General features: G+C 31.0%; 1 protein-coding gene across 2 annotated transcripts in view; it reads left to right on the top strand.

Annotated features, from left to right (window-relative positions):
- Nucleotides 1-16,070, top strand: part of LOC118202491 (low-density lipoprotein receptor 2-like) — a 149,385-nt gene that overhangs the window by 39,248 nt on the left and 94,067 nt on the right. For both annotated transcript variants that reach the window (XM_085823854.1, XM_085823855.1), the window contains exon 3: nt 3,635-3,757. In XM_085823854.1, coding sequence (XP_085679980.1) covers nt 3,635-3,757 — 123 coding nt within the window. The remainder of the gene's footprint in view (nt 1-3,634; nt 3,758-16,070) is intronic.

The following is a 16,070-nucleotide window of genomic DNA, read 5'->3' as shown; positions in this document are numbered from 1 at the left end:
GATCGGTACATCTTACGCCTATTGCTTGTGCCCTATCTTAAAGGCCTGCCAAACATCATTTTCCAACAAGACAATGCAAGAGCACATGTTGCAATTTGTGTTCTGACTTTTCTCGATACACAAGGTATTCGACTGCTGCCCTGGTATACTCTGTCTCCAGATCTGTCACCCACTGAAAACATCTGGTCATGGATTGCTGAAAGACTGGCTCGCCACCCATCCCAGCTAACGCGGTTAATGAAATGTGACATAGACTTGAAGCAGCATGGAATGAGTTGCCTGTTTCTGTCATACAAGCCCAGTTGTACTCCATGCCTAACCGGGTAAGGGCGGTTTCAGCTGCCAGGGGTGGCAGCTGTTTCTACTAATTTCGCGCTCCTGTAAACCCCCAAACTACTTACAATTTTAATCATTTGGTCTTCATGCATACTGTTTATGTATAGTAAATATCTTTTTTGTATTTGCTTTCGTTCATGGTGATGCAATTTTAATGGCCAGCCGTGTATAAAAGGTATGGAAATTAGTGGCCTGTATTAATTTAAAAAAATCAGTAATAATTTTAATAGCCCATGATTTAATATCCTTTATTAAATTACAAAGAATATGTTTGTATGTATCTTTGTATGTTCTTCGCACAACAGAAAAACGGCAGCACCTATAATCACCAAATTTTGAACATAATTTAAAAAAAAATTAAAAATAAAATAAAAATCTGAAAATGTTCAGATTTTAACGGCTACCTAAAAGTGCTTTTTTAAAATTTAATACGTTTGATCAATAGAAATGGCCCAGGTAGAATAACACAATATTTTATAGGATAATTGACTAATAAACTTAGACTAATATGGGAACGTTCTACATCTGCTGTCTGTTTGAAAAGGAAAAAAAATATAAAATATCATTCTATAAAATATTGAATGATTTTATTCTGATACACCGTGAATTAAATGAGTTTTTATTTCAAGCAATCCATTTCAAAATGTAAAAAATAATATTCTTAAAAACTGCATCTATTTCCTTTTAAATAGCTTAGTTTGTAGTTAATCAGATGCAATTCGAAAGATAAATATCTTACATTTTGCCAAAAGGCAATACACTCGAATGAAAAGTGAAACAACATATTTATAGTGGACGACATTTAAAGTGAATCAATGTAAAATCATGTTTCGATTATAACAGCCTTTAAGCTGAATAAATATACGCATAAAACAGACAAATAAAAAATAGGATACCACTGACAAAGAATTTTCCTCACGGTCAGTGGGAATTAGGGATTATTCAACTATGACAAAGCACACGAGGGCTATTTGCTTAAAGGGAGGGATGTCCTCGTGGAAGATTTTCTAAGGGAAACTGGCTCGTATACACGTTACACATGCGGAAAACTACGAAAACAACCATGCAGCCAGCCTGTTCGCGGGATTCGAGCCTCGGACCGAACTACCAGTGTTCAGCGTCTTTACCGCTGGGCCGCTGGCGGGCCCTCCCCCCGGTCAGTGATAAAGCTTTTAATCTCTTACCCTTTAAAAATACATTTTGTTGTTAAGTGCGAAGAACATGATACTTAATAAGTAAAGGTTAAACACAAAACTTGAAACCTTTGAAAGTAAAGGTAAAACATAAAACAAGTGGCCTTTTTAGGCGTAATATAAAACCTGAAATTTCTGATTCTTTGAGATTTCTTTTTTTATTTATTTGCCTGTATCTTCTTCTGTTGGATTAAAATTCAAGATTTACGGACGGGAGCCTAAGATGCTTGATCGAACAGCGAACAAAATACGCCAAAAATTAATTTTAAGTAAGCGGTTTCCTGCATCCAGTGCTGAAAAGGCATCAAAGTTTCCTATCTAAATAGCAAAAATGTCTTCGTCCGGAATCCGTGCTTTGTTGTTCAGTTGCGATGTTTCAGATTCATAGGACTTAAAAGCTGCGAAAATTTTATATGGATAATTTTATCTGAGCCTTTAACAGCCTGTCTATGATAGTGAACGAATTTCCTTTAAACTGACTTCCAAAGTTTTGGTTTTTTTCTGGGTCAAGTTTACGAGAACTGAGCTATCGTTGATGCAATCGACGAACGATTGATTGATTGATTGCGTTATGGATCGAATGTTTTCATCGGAGGTTTAACTGTTAAATGCGAAGTCAGAAATATTGTTTTATCACGAAGTTTGTAAAATATGCTAAATAAATATTTCGTCGACCTCGGCACTATCATCAAAATAACGGTGGAAGCCGTGTAGCCATCAGTTTGCTCACGATATTCAACAGAAGATGCGCACACGGCACTTTTTGCTTGTTGTTTAATGCATATTTTTCTTATACGTGAAAGGATAGTTTTCCTAGATGAAAAATTATCAAGATACGTTTTGCTTGAAGGTTTCTTATAAAGATAAGAAAAAGTCGTGAAACTAGTTAAGTGATGATAAAAAAATAATTCGGTGCGACGCTGTTGATATATTTCTGACATATGCACGTTATCCGAAATTTGCATTAGTTAAAATTAAAAAAGATTTGCTATTATTCCCGATATTGCAAAAAATTTGAGAAATAATTTAACTCTAATTACTATTCACATTTAATTTAATAACTGCCTTCAAGCTCAAAAGCTACAATGATAGTGCACTCAAAATACTTACCGGCAAAAAGTTTTAATTAACGATCTGATTCATTTATGATTTTATATTCATTCATCCCCTAATATTCATTATAGAAAATAGTGAACTTGTATTTTTGTTTTTTATGTGCAAAGCTTTATGTCGCAGTATCGCCGCTGCTTCAGTGTAATACTAGTAACCCGTATAACTTTTATGGGAAAATTAACGAATTTTCTTTCTGAAGAACCTAATAAAAGTGCTCAAGTAAGAAGCATTCATTTGTATTACTTTTTCAACGAAATTGCGTATTAGACATTTGTTCTTTTATTATGCATTGCAAAATTTAACAAATGTTATTTCTGATGCATTAAAGCTTATGTCCTTACTTTTTTTAAATAAGACATTTACTACTTAGGTATTTGAAATGTATGACTTTTAATATAGAGAACACTATCGTTTACTACATAGATTAAAATTGTGTAGATTTTATGGCATAGCATTTTTAAATGTTGCTTTTAAACTTTTCAGTTATATCAAATGGAAGATTTCAAAGGGGATAAAAATTGTAATTGTGTAAATAATTGCCTATTTGCATACTTTTTGGAAAAAAATTTCAGATTTCAGATATTTAATTTATTAATTGTTTTTTACTTTTAAGTCTATTTATGAAAGGAATTTTGGTAATCTTCAACTGGAAAAAAAAGATAATAAATATGTTACATAATTTCTTGTGCTCATTGTTGATAACTAAGTAGAGTGAAATCTTAATCTAGAAGTATACATTAGTTGGGTTTTAAGTTCTTTTCCCTTTTTAACCGGAAACTTTGCAAACAAAACAGAGAACCTCTTACTTAAATCTTTTTTAAAAAATAACAGGATACCTGAATGGCTTGTCTTATGGAGTGGATTTTAAATTATTGTCTAATACCTAGATTTGTAATTTTGTATTGCTTTATTTCTTTATTTAATTTTATTATTTCAAATTTTTAGAGAAATGAAAATTTACAGCCATTTGTTTTTTTCTCCTCCCCCTCTAGAAATTCGAACATGTTCTGAAACTGAATTTAAATGTCAAAATTCAAAATGTGTTCCTGTCAGATGGTTGTGTGATAATGAGGATGACTGTGGAGATGGAACAGATGAAGATCCCAGACATTGCCGTAAATATAAAATTTGTTGCCTCTATGTTTTATCTTGCTTTAAAAATGGTGATATTTCTATAAAGTCTCATAACAGCCATTCTGTTAACTTAAAAATACAGTATACTTCCAACTTTTGTTTTTACATGTTCAAATTTACGTGCTACTTTGGTAGATGGTTGCACGAATTTTTGGTGGTTTACATTGGCGCTATTGTTGGCGCGATTTCTACAAACGTCAGCCATCTTGAAAACGCTGTTTTTACGTGAAGTATTCGAAACTTAAAAAAAAAAATAAATATCGCTAGAAATAATGGATTAATTTTTTGTTGAAAATATCGTTTTTTAAGTAGTGTCGTAGTGTAAATAAATACATTTACTATGAGTATAAAATACTAAAGTAAGGTTATTATTACTTTCATATAGCAAAGAAGAGAATAAAAACACCCCTATAAAAACATTGTGCCAACGTTTAATTAGATTAAAATATTACTGAAATTGAATATCGAAATAAAAAACATCATCCAACATTTAAAAGAATTAGAATATTATTAAATTTAAATACTTTATATAGAATATAATATATATATATATATATTATATAGAATAAATACATTTATTACGAGTATAAAATACTAAAGAAAGGTTAAATTATTACTTTCATATAGCATAGAAATAGAATAAAAATACCACTATAAAAACATTGCGCCAACGTTTAATTGGATTAAAATATTACGTAAATTGAATATCGAATTAAAAACAATCATACCAACGTTTAAAAGAATTAAAATATTACTTAAATTAAATACTTTAATAAAGTATTTAATTTAAGTAAATAAGAACGCTTCGTACACTAGAGCTAAAATGACAGCAATTAGTTTATTGTCGGTAAAAAAGAAGGAATGTCTAATAATTTTCTTACCGTTACAGCGGTTATTTCTTCCAACATGACCACAATATCATATACGGCCGTCTCAGAATCGGCTCTTCTAACGGTCTTCATCTGTGATCTACATTTTCGCACTTCATTGAAGAAACAATTAGCGACATTTCCTCCAAAAATTTAAAATAAATTTCCTCTAACCCTTGTAAGAATTTATGGTTGATCTTTACATTATGGTAACTTGGCAATTTTTTGGCGAAAATTTGGCAACCAACTCTCCTACAGCAACCCTCTATTTTTTTTTCCCCACCACCATTTTGTCTTCACGAAGTAAAGACATGTTTCTTTTCTTTTTGTCTACTGAACACTTCTTCCAACAATCTACTAGCCGAATTACACTTATGCTAGAAATTTTATCTAACAAAACTACTTAATCATGACCAATATTCACTGCAAAATTACGGAAAAAGTGCACAATACCATACTCCTTACGCGTTTTTCAAAATAACACATACACATAAACCATGTACACGCCGACTTATTTTTACTTAAAAAAACATCCCAGAATTGCACAAAAATGGCCTTGCGCACACTCTTCACTATATCCATGTACACTGCTTTTTTCTCGTAAATTAGAAAAATTTCACGAAAATACATGACAATTTTCTCAATCTTTAAACCCAGTAAAAAGAACATATATGAAATTACCTGATCGCGAAAAAGTATTTACCCTTTCCAAATATGAACATTTCCACATATAAAATAAATAAAATATCCAAAAACTTTTACCTCTAAATCATCTATTATATTATAAACGTCACCAACGAATTCATACCGCAACCATTACAAATACTTCAATACCACTAAATACCCATTTTGAATTTAGTTACAGCCATGGGATCCAAAAATTTAACCAACACTGTTTCACACAACACAGAATAAAGCCAAATACAAAATTTCCAGATTTTTTCCCGATTTCCCCGCTTTTCCGATTAAAGAACCGTAATTCGTCCATTAATATCACATGACATATCCCATGATCTCTCATTTCCCTCACAGAAAATAATGCGTAATCGGAACTGAGTACTGCTCACATTATTACCAAAGTCCCAGGTAGTAACCTTTATCGCCTCCAAAATGTCGCCAAACTGCCAGTTACCATATTGTAAAGATCAACCGAATTTATAAATAAATCTTTGATTAGGAAAGCCAGGCTGACGAAAATAAGGTCTCAAAGAACAATTTTTTGATTCCGAAACCAAAAATTCTTGGTACTTATCAAAAACAACATTCATCTTTGAAGGAGACATTTTTGAAGGAATTCGAAGATATGAATTAAATTTTAAAATGGCGCGGTAATACTCAAATTTTCAGCAACCTATCAGGGAGCTGATTACAGCTCATTAATGCACAAATATTCTATAACCAATCAGAGAGCTGATTACATCACGCCTAGAATTAAAATTATTTAAATAATCATACATAATAAAATCATTTTAAAAAAGAAATGCAAAATTAAATTGTATTTTAATATTTAACAGCCATAAATAATGTTTAAAACATTAGATTAAATTTATAGATATTAAAACCAATTACTTTTAAAGTAAGGTGACGTCATTGATTACATCATCCACAGCATAAAATTTCATAAAATATGATAAAGAATAAAATTTTTATTTCAAATAAAAATTCAAAATTAAATTGATTTTTAATATTTAGAAGCCATAAATAATATTTAAAACACGTAATTTATGCATAATAACACGCATTATTTTTTAAATAAAATGTCAACAAAGTATCGGTTACCATAAATAACTTATCCAGCAATTAGTTTACCATAAGTCGTATTACTCACCAAAAGAAAAATTGCCAAAAACTCGCCAAAATCCGTGCAACCGTTTACCAAAGTAGCACACAAGTTTATAGTGAGAATTACGTTTGTGTTATATTTTAAGAAATATTACAATTTACATGTAGAATTTGAAAAAGAAAATCTTAAACTTTTGTTTAAGAGAAATTCTAAAGTATTTAAAAAAAAAGTTCTTTCAAAATTTGCTAAGTACCTTTTTTTTTTTTATGTTAAAAGGGTAATTTTACATTATCTAATAGTTTAACTTTTTTTTTTTCATAATGTTTTATGAATGTTAGCATAGGAGGTATGCAGAATTAATTAAGATTCTACAATGCTGAAATGTTTACTCCTTCAATCATTTTGGTTAAACCATTGGTTAAATTGCATTTTCATAATCAGTTATGTAACTGCTATCATTTGAGCCCTATCTCATAAAATTTTTGATATCTATCTATCTATCTATATATATATATATAGCCAAGCATTATCACCAATAATTGTTTTCTGTAAGATAACCATTTACACAACAGGCAAATTCTTCCGGGTCCGAGGATTAGCATCTCAGGAAAATTTCATCACCAATAGTTTTGATCTGTAAGATAATCACTTCCACAACAGATAAAATCTCCTTTGTTTGAGGATTAGCATCTTTAGAGAATTTCATTGTGTTACAAAAAATATAAACATATTTGTGGTAAAGTTTAATATTTTTTTTAAAAAATTTGTTCTCCTTTTAAATTACCTTTATTTATGTTGGGTTTACTGAATTGCCTGTCAATGAATACCATGCGATAAAAATTTTTTAAAAACTTTTCTGTTTATTATACAACATCTCTACCATTAATTATTAACTTATATTTTGAATATAAGCTGATCCAAGAGGTAAAAATTTTGCTGTAAAAGTTCAGCCCAAAGTGAAAAGCGTGTGTATAAATTGAATTTTAAATTGCTTTAAAAATCCAGCTATGTATATTATCATATATGTGAATAATCAATTGTTTAACTAGTGTCAGGGCCATTTTACCTTCAGCTTCCGTTCAAAAAATTGAGTGAGAGCACTGAAAAATTAAATAAAAGTTTTAGATCCAATAAATTTTTCTTTCTTAATTCTCCCAATACTTTTGTATTCATATCATTTGGTGTTTTGATGGTAGTGTGATAAAGTTTATTTTGGTTCTCGGTTGTGGCAACCATTCCAGTACAATTAGTATTACAATCTTTTTTGCTTCTCGATTGTTGGAACAATAATGAATGGACGTGTGTGACTTGTATGATGTTACAAACCTCTGTCTAAACTTGGTCCTCCTTCGTCATCACCTAACATAATATGCTTTCTTATATCAGATTTCAACTGCTTTATGAATTCTAATATATGATCATATTATTTCCATGCCTCATTCAGAAAATTTTTAAAAATGTCAATTTAAATCACAAAACATAATATGTAAAATATTGTCAGTACATGTTTATTGACCTTCATAAATGTTTCATTTACATAGTATGAGTAAATATCATGCACTCCTTCATTATACTTTCACTCCTTCATTATGCCATAAATTTATATTTTTGAAGTATTAAATACTTAAAAGTAATTTGGCTAAAAGTATAGTTTAGGGTACCCCTTGGTGAAACTTGGCGATTTTTGGCGGTACATGGATACTGATTTTGTGGAATTCTTTGACTCGTTATTTTGGCTTGCGAAGTGGCAATTTTAGCCCCAAAAATCGCCTCTACACAAAACCAAAATAACAAGACAAACAATTGCACTAACTCGGTATCCATGTACACATCGACTTATTTTCACTTAAAAAAAAATCCCCGAATTGCACAAAAATGGCATTGCGCACTCCTTTAACTTTATCCATGTACACATCGACCTATTTTCACTTAAAAAAAATCCCAGAATTGCACAAAAATGGCATCGCGCACTCTTTTAACTTTATCCATGTACACGTCAACCTATTTTCACTTAAAAAAAATCCCAGAATTGCACAAACTTGCATTGCGCACTCCCTTTACTTTGTGTGTACACAACGATATATTTTCACTTAAAAAGTCAAAGGAGCACCAAATTCTACAATATAGGCAAACAAAAAATACATAATCTCAATAAAATACATTTTAAACCAAACAATAAAATAACATAAAAAAGGAAAAACATGTTATACATTTAAGCACTACCAAAAGCAAATATTCACTTACCATGATTTTCAAGTTCGCTTCGTACACCCAGAACCACATAAAAATCAAAATATCAATCATATTCAAATGACATTTTTCAAACCAGGTACTTTTTCTGATCGAACGTTTCACATGGTGACCATCTGAACCTTTCTTCCTACAAACCCATTCAAATCCACCTGTGTTGTATTTTATATGTGTTGGGTACGTGCTCAGTGATGATTACAAGATGTACACAAACATCGTTTATTCTACATTACTCATCTACTATTCTATATTACAGTTATAGTTAAAGATAATAATAGATACAGTTACAGTTACATATATAACATCTCCCTTTTTTATAAAAAATAATAATAGTAGTAAAATTAAACATATTCTTTTAAATAATAAGGTTTCTTAACAGTCCTACCAGATCTAGTGACGTAGTTATGTCCATTTGAAAAATTTGATGATACTATACCTCTTTTGCTATTTGGTGACACAACACTTCTGTTAGATTTTGAAGGACTTACAGGCACATCTAAATTTGAAGTGCTCCTACTATTTTCATGTATCTCGGGTTCATCTATAACTTCATTCTCATAGTTGTTTTGTATTGCAAACTCTTCTTGATTAGTTTCTTTAAGAAGGTCTCTTCTGTTCCTTTCTACAATTCTTCCATCTCTTCTTATAATCCTATATGAACGTGGTCTTTCTGCTTCTTTTATAATTTTCCCTCTTTCATTTAGTTTTTTCCCTTTCTCTTTTATGTAAACATGATCTCCTGTTTTCAGTGGTTTTAATGGTCTTGCATTCCTATCATAATAACTTTTTTGTAAGGATTGTCTCTTCAGTAAGTTTTGTTTATGGTCTTCATATCGTTTAGCTTGGATGAAATTCTCTTTTATAGGCATCAATCCATTTACTTTTCTTCCAAACATCAATTCAGAAGGTGACTTAATTTCATCTGAAATAGGAGAGTTACAATATTCCAGTAAAACTAAATATGGATCTTTGTTGTCAACTACAGCTTTTTCTAACATTCGCTTGACAGTTTGAATATGTCTTTCAACCATTCCATTAGACTGTGGGTATTTTGGACTTGAAGTTCTGGTTTCAAAATTCCATCTTCTTGCAAAATCTTTATATTTCCTGCAATTATATTGTGGACCATTATCCGAATATACTATTTTCGGAATACCATGTCTTGCAAAAATTGATTTCAATTGCTTTATCACTGCTACACTTGACAAATCTTCCAAATGTCCAATTTCAACATATTTGCTAAAATAATCTATAACTATTAGATAATCCCAATACTTCCCATGGACCATTAGGTATTTCTTTAGATATCATTGGTTCTTTAGTATTAGCTTTTTGTAAACTTAAACATGTTTGACAATTCAGTACCAAATCTTCAATTTCTTTGGACATTCCTGGCCAATATAATATTTCTCTTGCTTTGATCTTGCATTTTACTACTCCTAAATGACCATAATGAATTCTGCTTAACATATCTTTTCGTAAACTTCTTGGTACAACAACACAGGAATTTTTAAATATTAATCCATTTGCTTCTGATAGTTCTTCTCTGAAGTTAAAATATGGTTTTGCCAGTTCTGGAACCATACATTTTTCATCTGGCCATCCAGTTTTAATTAATTTTCTTAAAACTTGTAGTTCTTCATCTTTTTCTGTTTCCAGTTGAAAAACTTCCATTTTACCATTAGACATTGGTATACATTCTACAACTAATCCAACATGAGCTTCTATTTCTCCTTCAAAGAAATCTGATCCTTTATCAGTGAATGATCTTGATAATGCATCCGCTATAAAAAGTTCTATTCCTGGCTTATATTTTATCTCAAACTGATATGGCTGTAATCTTATACGCATTCTTTGTAGTCTTACAGGGCATTTATTTAATGGCTTTTTGAAAATTGATTCCAGTGGTTTATGATCACTTTCCACAGTAATATTTTTTCCAAATATATACTGGTGAAATTTCTCACACGCAAATACAATAGCTAAAGTTTCCTTTTCAATTTGAGTATAATTCTTCTGTGTATCTGTTAATGCCTTAGATGCATATGCCACTGGTAAATTATTCTGCAGTAAGACTGCTCCTAGTCCTTCTTGAGATGCATCTACAGATAAAACTACTGGCAAGTTTATATCATAATACTGTAAAATTGGTTTATTTACCAAGACATCTTTTAGTCTTCTAAATGCTTTTTCATGTGTTGCATTCCAGTTCCAGATAACTTGTTTTTTCAACAAATCTCTTAAACATGATGTCAATTCTGATACATTAGGTATAAATCTAGAAACATATGTAATCATTCCTAGGAAAGTTTCTAATTCTTTCACATTTTTTGGTGGTTTTATATCTAGAATAGCCTTAATTTTGTCTTCATCTGGTTTTAAACCATCTTTAGAAAATATATGTCCCATATATTTCACTTCATTCAGCCCAAATTTACATTTATTTAAATTAAATTTAACATTCTTTCCTCTGGCTCTGTCCAACAACTTCTTTACTGTTGAATCATGTTCTTTTTTATCTTTACCCCAAACTAATAAGTCATCTATATATATATGAACTCCTTCTAAATCACTAAAAATTTCAGAAAAACTTCTGTGGAAAACTTCTGGTGATGAACTCAGTCCATATGGCAACCTCAAAAAACAATATCTACCAAACGGAGTGTTAAATGTAGTAAATTCACAACTTGAATCTGACAGTTTAATTTGCCAAAATGCTTTGTTTGCATCTAAAATACTAAAGACCTTTGCATTTGTCATTTGAGATGAAATTTCTTCAAAGGTTGGTATGTGATAATGTTCTCTCAGAATATTTTGGTTAAGGTGCCGAGGATATAAACACACTCTTAAATTTCCATCCTTTTTCCTTACTTCCACTAATGAATTCATGAATTCTGTTGGTTGGTTAACTTTCTTTATAATACCATCTTTTTCCATTCTTGCTAATTCCTTTTTTAATGGATTTAATAAGCTAAGTGGAATTTTCCTACAGGGTTCTATTTTACCAACAGCTCCTGATTTTAATTTAATATGATATGTATATCCAGTTAAATTCCCAGTTCCTTTAAACAAATCTTGATATCCTTTTAAAAGTTCTGGTAACTTTTCATTAGAATCAGGATTTACTGTACAAATCCTTTGTATTAGGTTTAATTTTTGCAATGTAGGTAAACCTAAAATAGCTGGAACAGTTTTATCACATGCTACGACTTGAAATTCTAGTTCATCCTTGTCCCCTTTCGATGTTTCACATAATAATTTACATTTTCCAACTACATCAATTGTAGTACCATTGTAATTATTTAAAGTGACTTTTGATTTAGTCAAACATTTCTCTCTTAAATTTAATTGTTTAAATTTAGGCAATGGTAGCACATTACACTGAGCTCCAGTATCCAACTTAACAAATAAATATTTAGATATGTTTACTTTTAGTTTTTCAAACCATTCGGTTTTATTTTTAGAAAATGGATTTATATCTTCTACTGACCCTAAAATATATTCATTACCATTATTATGTAACTCATGCTCTAAATTATTCTGTACAACATTAACATTTTTAGAAGTGCACATTTTAGAAAAGTGATTTTTCTTTTTACAGTACAAGCAAATCTTATTATAAGCAGGACAGTTGTATAACTTATGAAAAGTTCCACATTTTCTACATGGTTTTGGATTTTTGTACTTATTTCCTTGATAGTTTGAAGAAGATTTAGTACTTTGTTGCTTTTGTTTTACATGAAAGTCTTTCTTACAAGGCTGACTTTTTTCCTCTGAAGGTCAAAATTTATTACATTTGATAGCTTCTATTTTATTTTCTTCAGTTAAAGTTTTCAGCTGAAGTTCTGTTAATTCAGAAGCTTTACACATTTTAATACATTTCTCCAATGTTAACTGATCTTCCCTTAATAATCTATCTTTGAGATTTTTATTTAGAATTCCACTTACTATTCTATCCCTTATTAAACTATCTTTTAATTCTGCAAATCCACAGTTGCTACTTAATTTCTTTAAATCGGTTAAGAAATCATCAAACGATTCACCTACATGTTGTGTTCGACAGAAAAATATATGTCTATCAACACTTTCGTTTGCTTTCGGTATGCAAAAATTTTCGAAAGCTTCAATTACTTTGTCAACATCCTTCTTATCTTCTTCACTTAAATTAAAAGTATTAAATTTTTCAAGTGCTTCTTCACCAATTATATGCAATAAAATAGCTACTTTAATTTCAGGTGATTTAGTAATACCACCAGACGCTAACATATAAATTTGGAATTTTTGTTTCCGTTTCTTCCAATTTTCGCTTAAATTTCCTTCGAAACTTAGATTACTTGGTGGCTTTAATCCATCCATATTTAATTTAGGACTTTAAATAGTTTATATATATGTATTTTTAGCCACTTCCAATAAAAATAAACAACTCGCTTACCAGCGATATAAGTTTCGATTTCACAGTAAACAACTTCCCATGATGTTTTTGTTTAGAACATCTTTATGGAGGCTGCATGGTTCTTCAAAAAAGATTTTCTTTTTTAATCAACAACTGGCACCATGTGTTGTATTTTATATGTGTTGGGTACGTGCTCAGTGATGATTACAAGATGTACACAAACATCGTTTATTCTACATTACTCATCTACTATTCTATATTACAGTTATAGTTAAAGATAATAATAGATACAGTTACAGTTACATATATAACACCACCTAAACGGTTTTTACGTTCGACTAGACGCATATCCTTCCTACATACAGGACACTTATAATGGCAACTAAGTAAACCTTCATTTACACACCAGTCAATTAAAGCTCTTTTCCCCTTTCGCTCCAAATCATACAGAAACTTCAATTTAATCTTACTACATTCGGCTATTCTACCTTCTAAAGAATCAAACCAACACACACCACAAAAACGCTTACAAAACATCCCATGATTCAAAATTTCCCAAAATCATGCACCCGATTACGTCACAATAGGTTTTCCATAACTTTCAACTACTCAGGTTACCATAAATGAAACAACAACTTGGCGATAAATGAAACAACAACTTCACCATAATACAAGGGGTACCTTAAAGTCTACTCTACCTGTAATTTGGGTAAAAGTATATTTACGGGTACGCTTGGCGAAAATTGGTTATTTTTGGCAGTACATGGATACTGAGTTTGTGCAATTCTTTGACTTGTTATTTTGGCTTTGTGTAGCAGCTATTTTAGCACCAAAAATCACTGCTACATGAAGACAAAATAACAAATCAAACAATTGCACAAAATCGGTATCCATGTACCTATTTTCACTTAAAAACAATCTTCACGGAATTGCTCAAACTAGGCATTGCACACTCCCTTGACTTTTTATCCACGTACATGTCAACCTGGTTCCACTTAAAAAAAAAAAAATAATAATAATCAGAGAATTGCACAAATTTGGCATTGCGCACTCCCTTGACTTTGTCCATGTACACGTCGATATATTTTCACTTAAAACGTCAAAGGAGCACCCAATTCTACAGTAGAGGCAAACAAAAAATACATAATCTCAATAAACTACATTTTAAACCAAACCAAAAAAATAACAAAAAAGGAAAAACCTCTTATGCATCTAAGCACTATAGAAAGCAAATATCTGCCTACCTTATTTAGAAATTTCTTTGTCTTCAGTCTGTGGCACACTAAATTCCTTAATAGTGTCCAAAAACTTCCTAAAATTATCTTAACTCAAATCTGTATATCGGCATCACCACATCAATTCACAAAAATAAGAGTAAAAAATATCTTCTTTAGTTCCAGACTGTCCGGAAAATGGCTACTAAGTAAACCTTCATTTACACACCAGTCAATGAATCCTCTTTTCCCCTTCCCTTCCAAATCATACAGAAACTTCAGATTAATCCTACTACATTCAGCCATTCTATTGTCGAAACAACAAAAGAAGCAATGTACTTCCTAACCGACGCACACCACAAACCCATACAAAACATCCCATAATTCAAAATTTGCCACAATCATGCAATGGATTATGTCGTAATAGGGTTTCCATAACATTCAACTGCTCAGGTTACCATAAATGAAACAACTTGGCGATCAACGAAACAACAACTTGGTATTAAATGAAACAATAACTTTGCGATAATACAAGGTGTACCCTTCAGTCTACTCTAACCATAATTTGAAATTATTTGTAACAAAATATTCTTGAATGATTTTTTTCCCACAGACTATGTATGGACAACGAAACATTAACTTGATGATAAATGAAACAATAACTTTGTGATAATACAAGGTGTACCCTTTAGTCTACTCTAGCCATAATTTGAAATTATTTGTAACGAAATATTCTCGAATGATTTTTTTTCCCCCAGAATATGCACGGAATGTCATTTATTTCATGCAGTAATAAAAACACATAAATTAACGACATGCATATCAAAAATATTAATTTAAATTTTTGTCATAAAAATTGATTATCTTGCAGGAAAATTTCTTATAACGTTATAAAGGACAATATAAAAATAAGGAAATATAAGAAGTGAAAACAAGCTTTTACAGAATGGTATAAGCAAAAGTAAATCGCTGAAGTCCAAAAAAATTAACCTTTCAGTGTTGGGCACACTTTATCATAATTATAAAAATTTTTATTCATTTTTTAGTTACAGCCAAGGCTGTCTTAAAGTGTAGGCCTGCTGAGCACTTACGTAAGGGCCCCATGCTTATCTGTTTCATTTCTTTGAATATTTCTTGTAAGGACCCTTGCATACTGGTTTGTCCAAGGGCCATAATCCTGTTAAGAATGCATTGATTACTGCATATTGTTATTGTAATAGTGATATATATGTAGAGATCATCGACGACGATGCTGAATTAGAATATGTAGCGTGGTGACGTCATCCCAGCTTAGCACAGTGCGGAGCAAACGAGACCAACACGAGAAAGCGTCCAGACGTGGAGAGTAGCAGAAACAAGCAGAGGGCTTGCTTGTCCTCGAAGAGTTGTTGGAAACAGACGGTTTCCTTTGATGTTTAAGTTCCTTCGATGTTTAAGCCAAGCCGATCATATTATCTAATGCTAGCTGTGGAATAACGTGTTCTATCAAGGCATGAGCCTACGTGCCTGTGGAACTGATAGTGTGTGAGAAATGTTCATCATTACATGAATCCTGTGTGGACTGATCATGACATTCTCCGCAATATTAATTTTTACTTAACGTACCTTTTATTACTTTTATCTATTTCTTATTAGTAAAATAAAGCATTTAAGAATGCAATATCCGTGCTCTCCTCATGTTTTGAAAGTAATTTCTAGATATATGTATAGTATATATTCATGATTGTAAATAAGCAGGCAAGCTATTTCCTAGTTTCAACATCATATATGTGAAAGCCAAACATT

This window comes from Stegodyphus dumicola, chromosome 9 (assembly GCF_044657685.1).
Source record: "Stegodyphus dumicola isolate Sdum_Otavi_A_Nest chromosome 9, ASM4465768v1".
NCBI classification, from domain to species: Eukaryota; Metazoa; Arthropoda; class Arachnida; order Araneae; family Eresidae; genus Stegodyphus; species Stegodyphus dumicola.
Note: the sequence above shows the minus strand (reverse complement) of the source record. Positions and strands in the feature narration are given on the sequence as shown.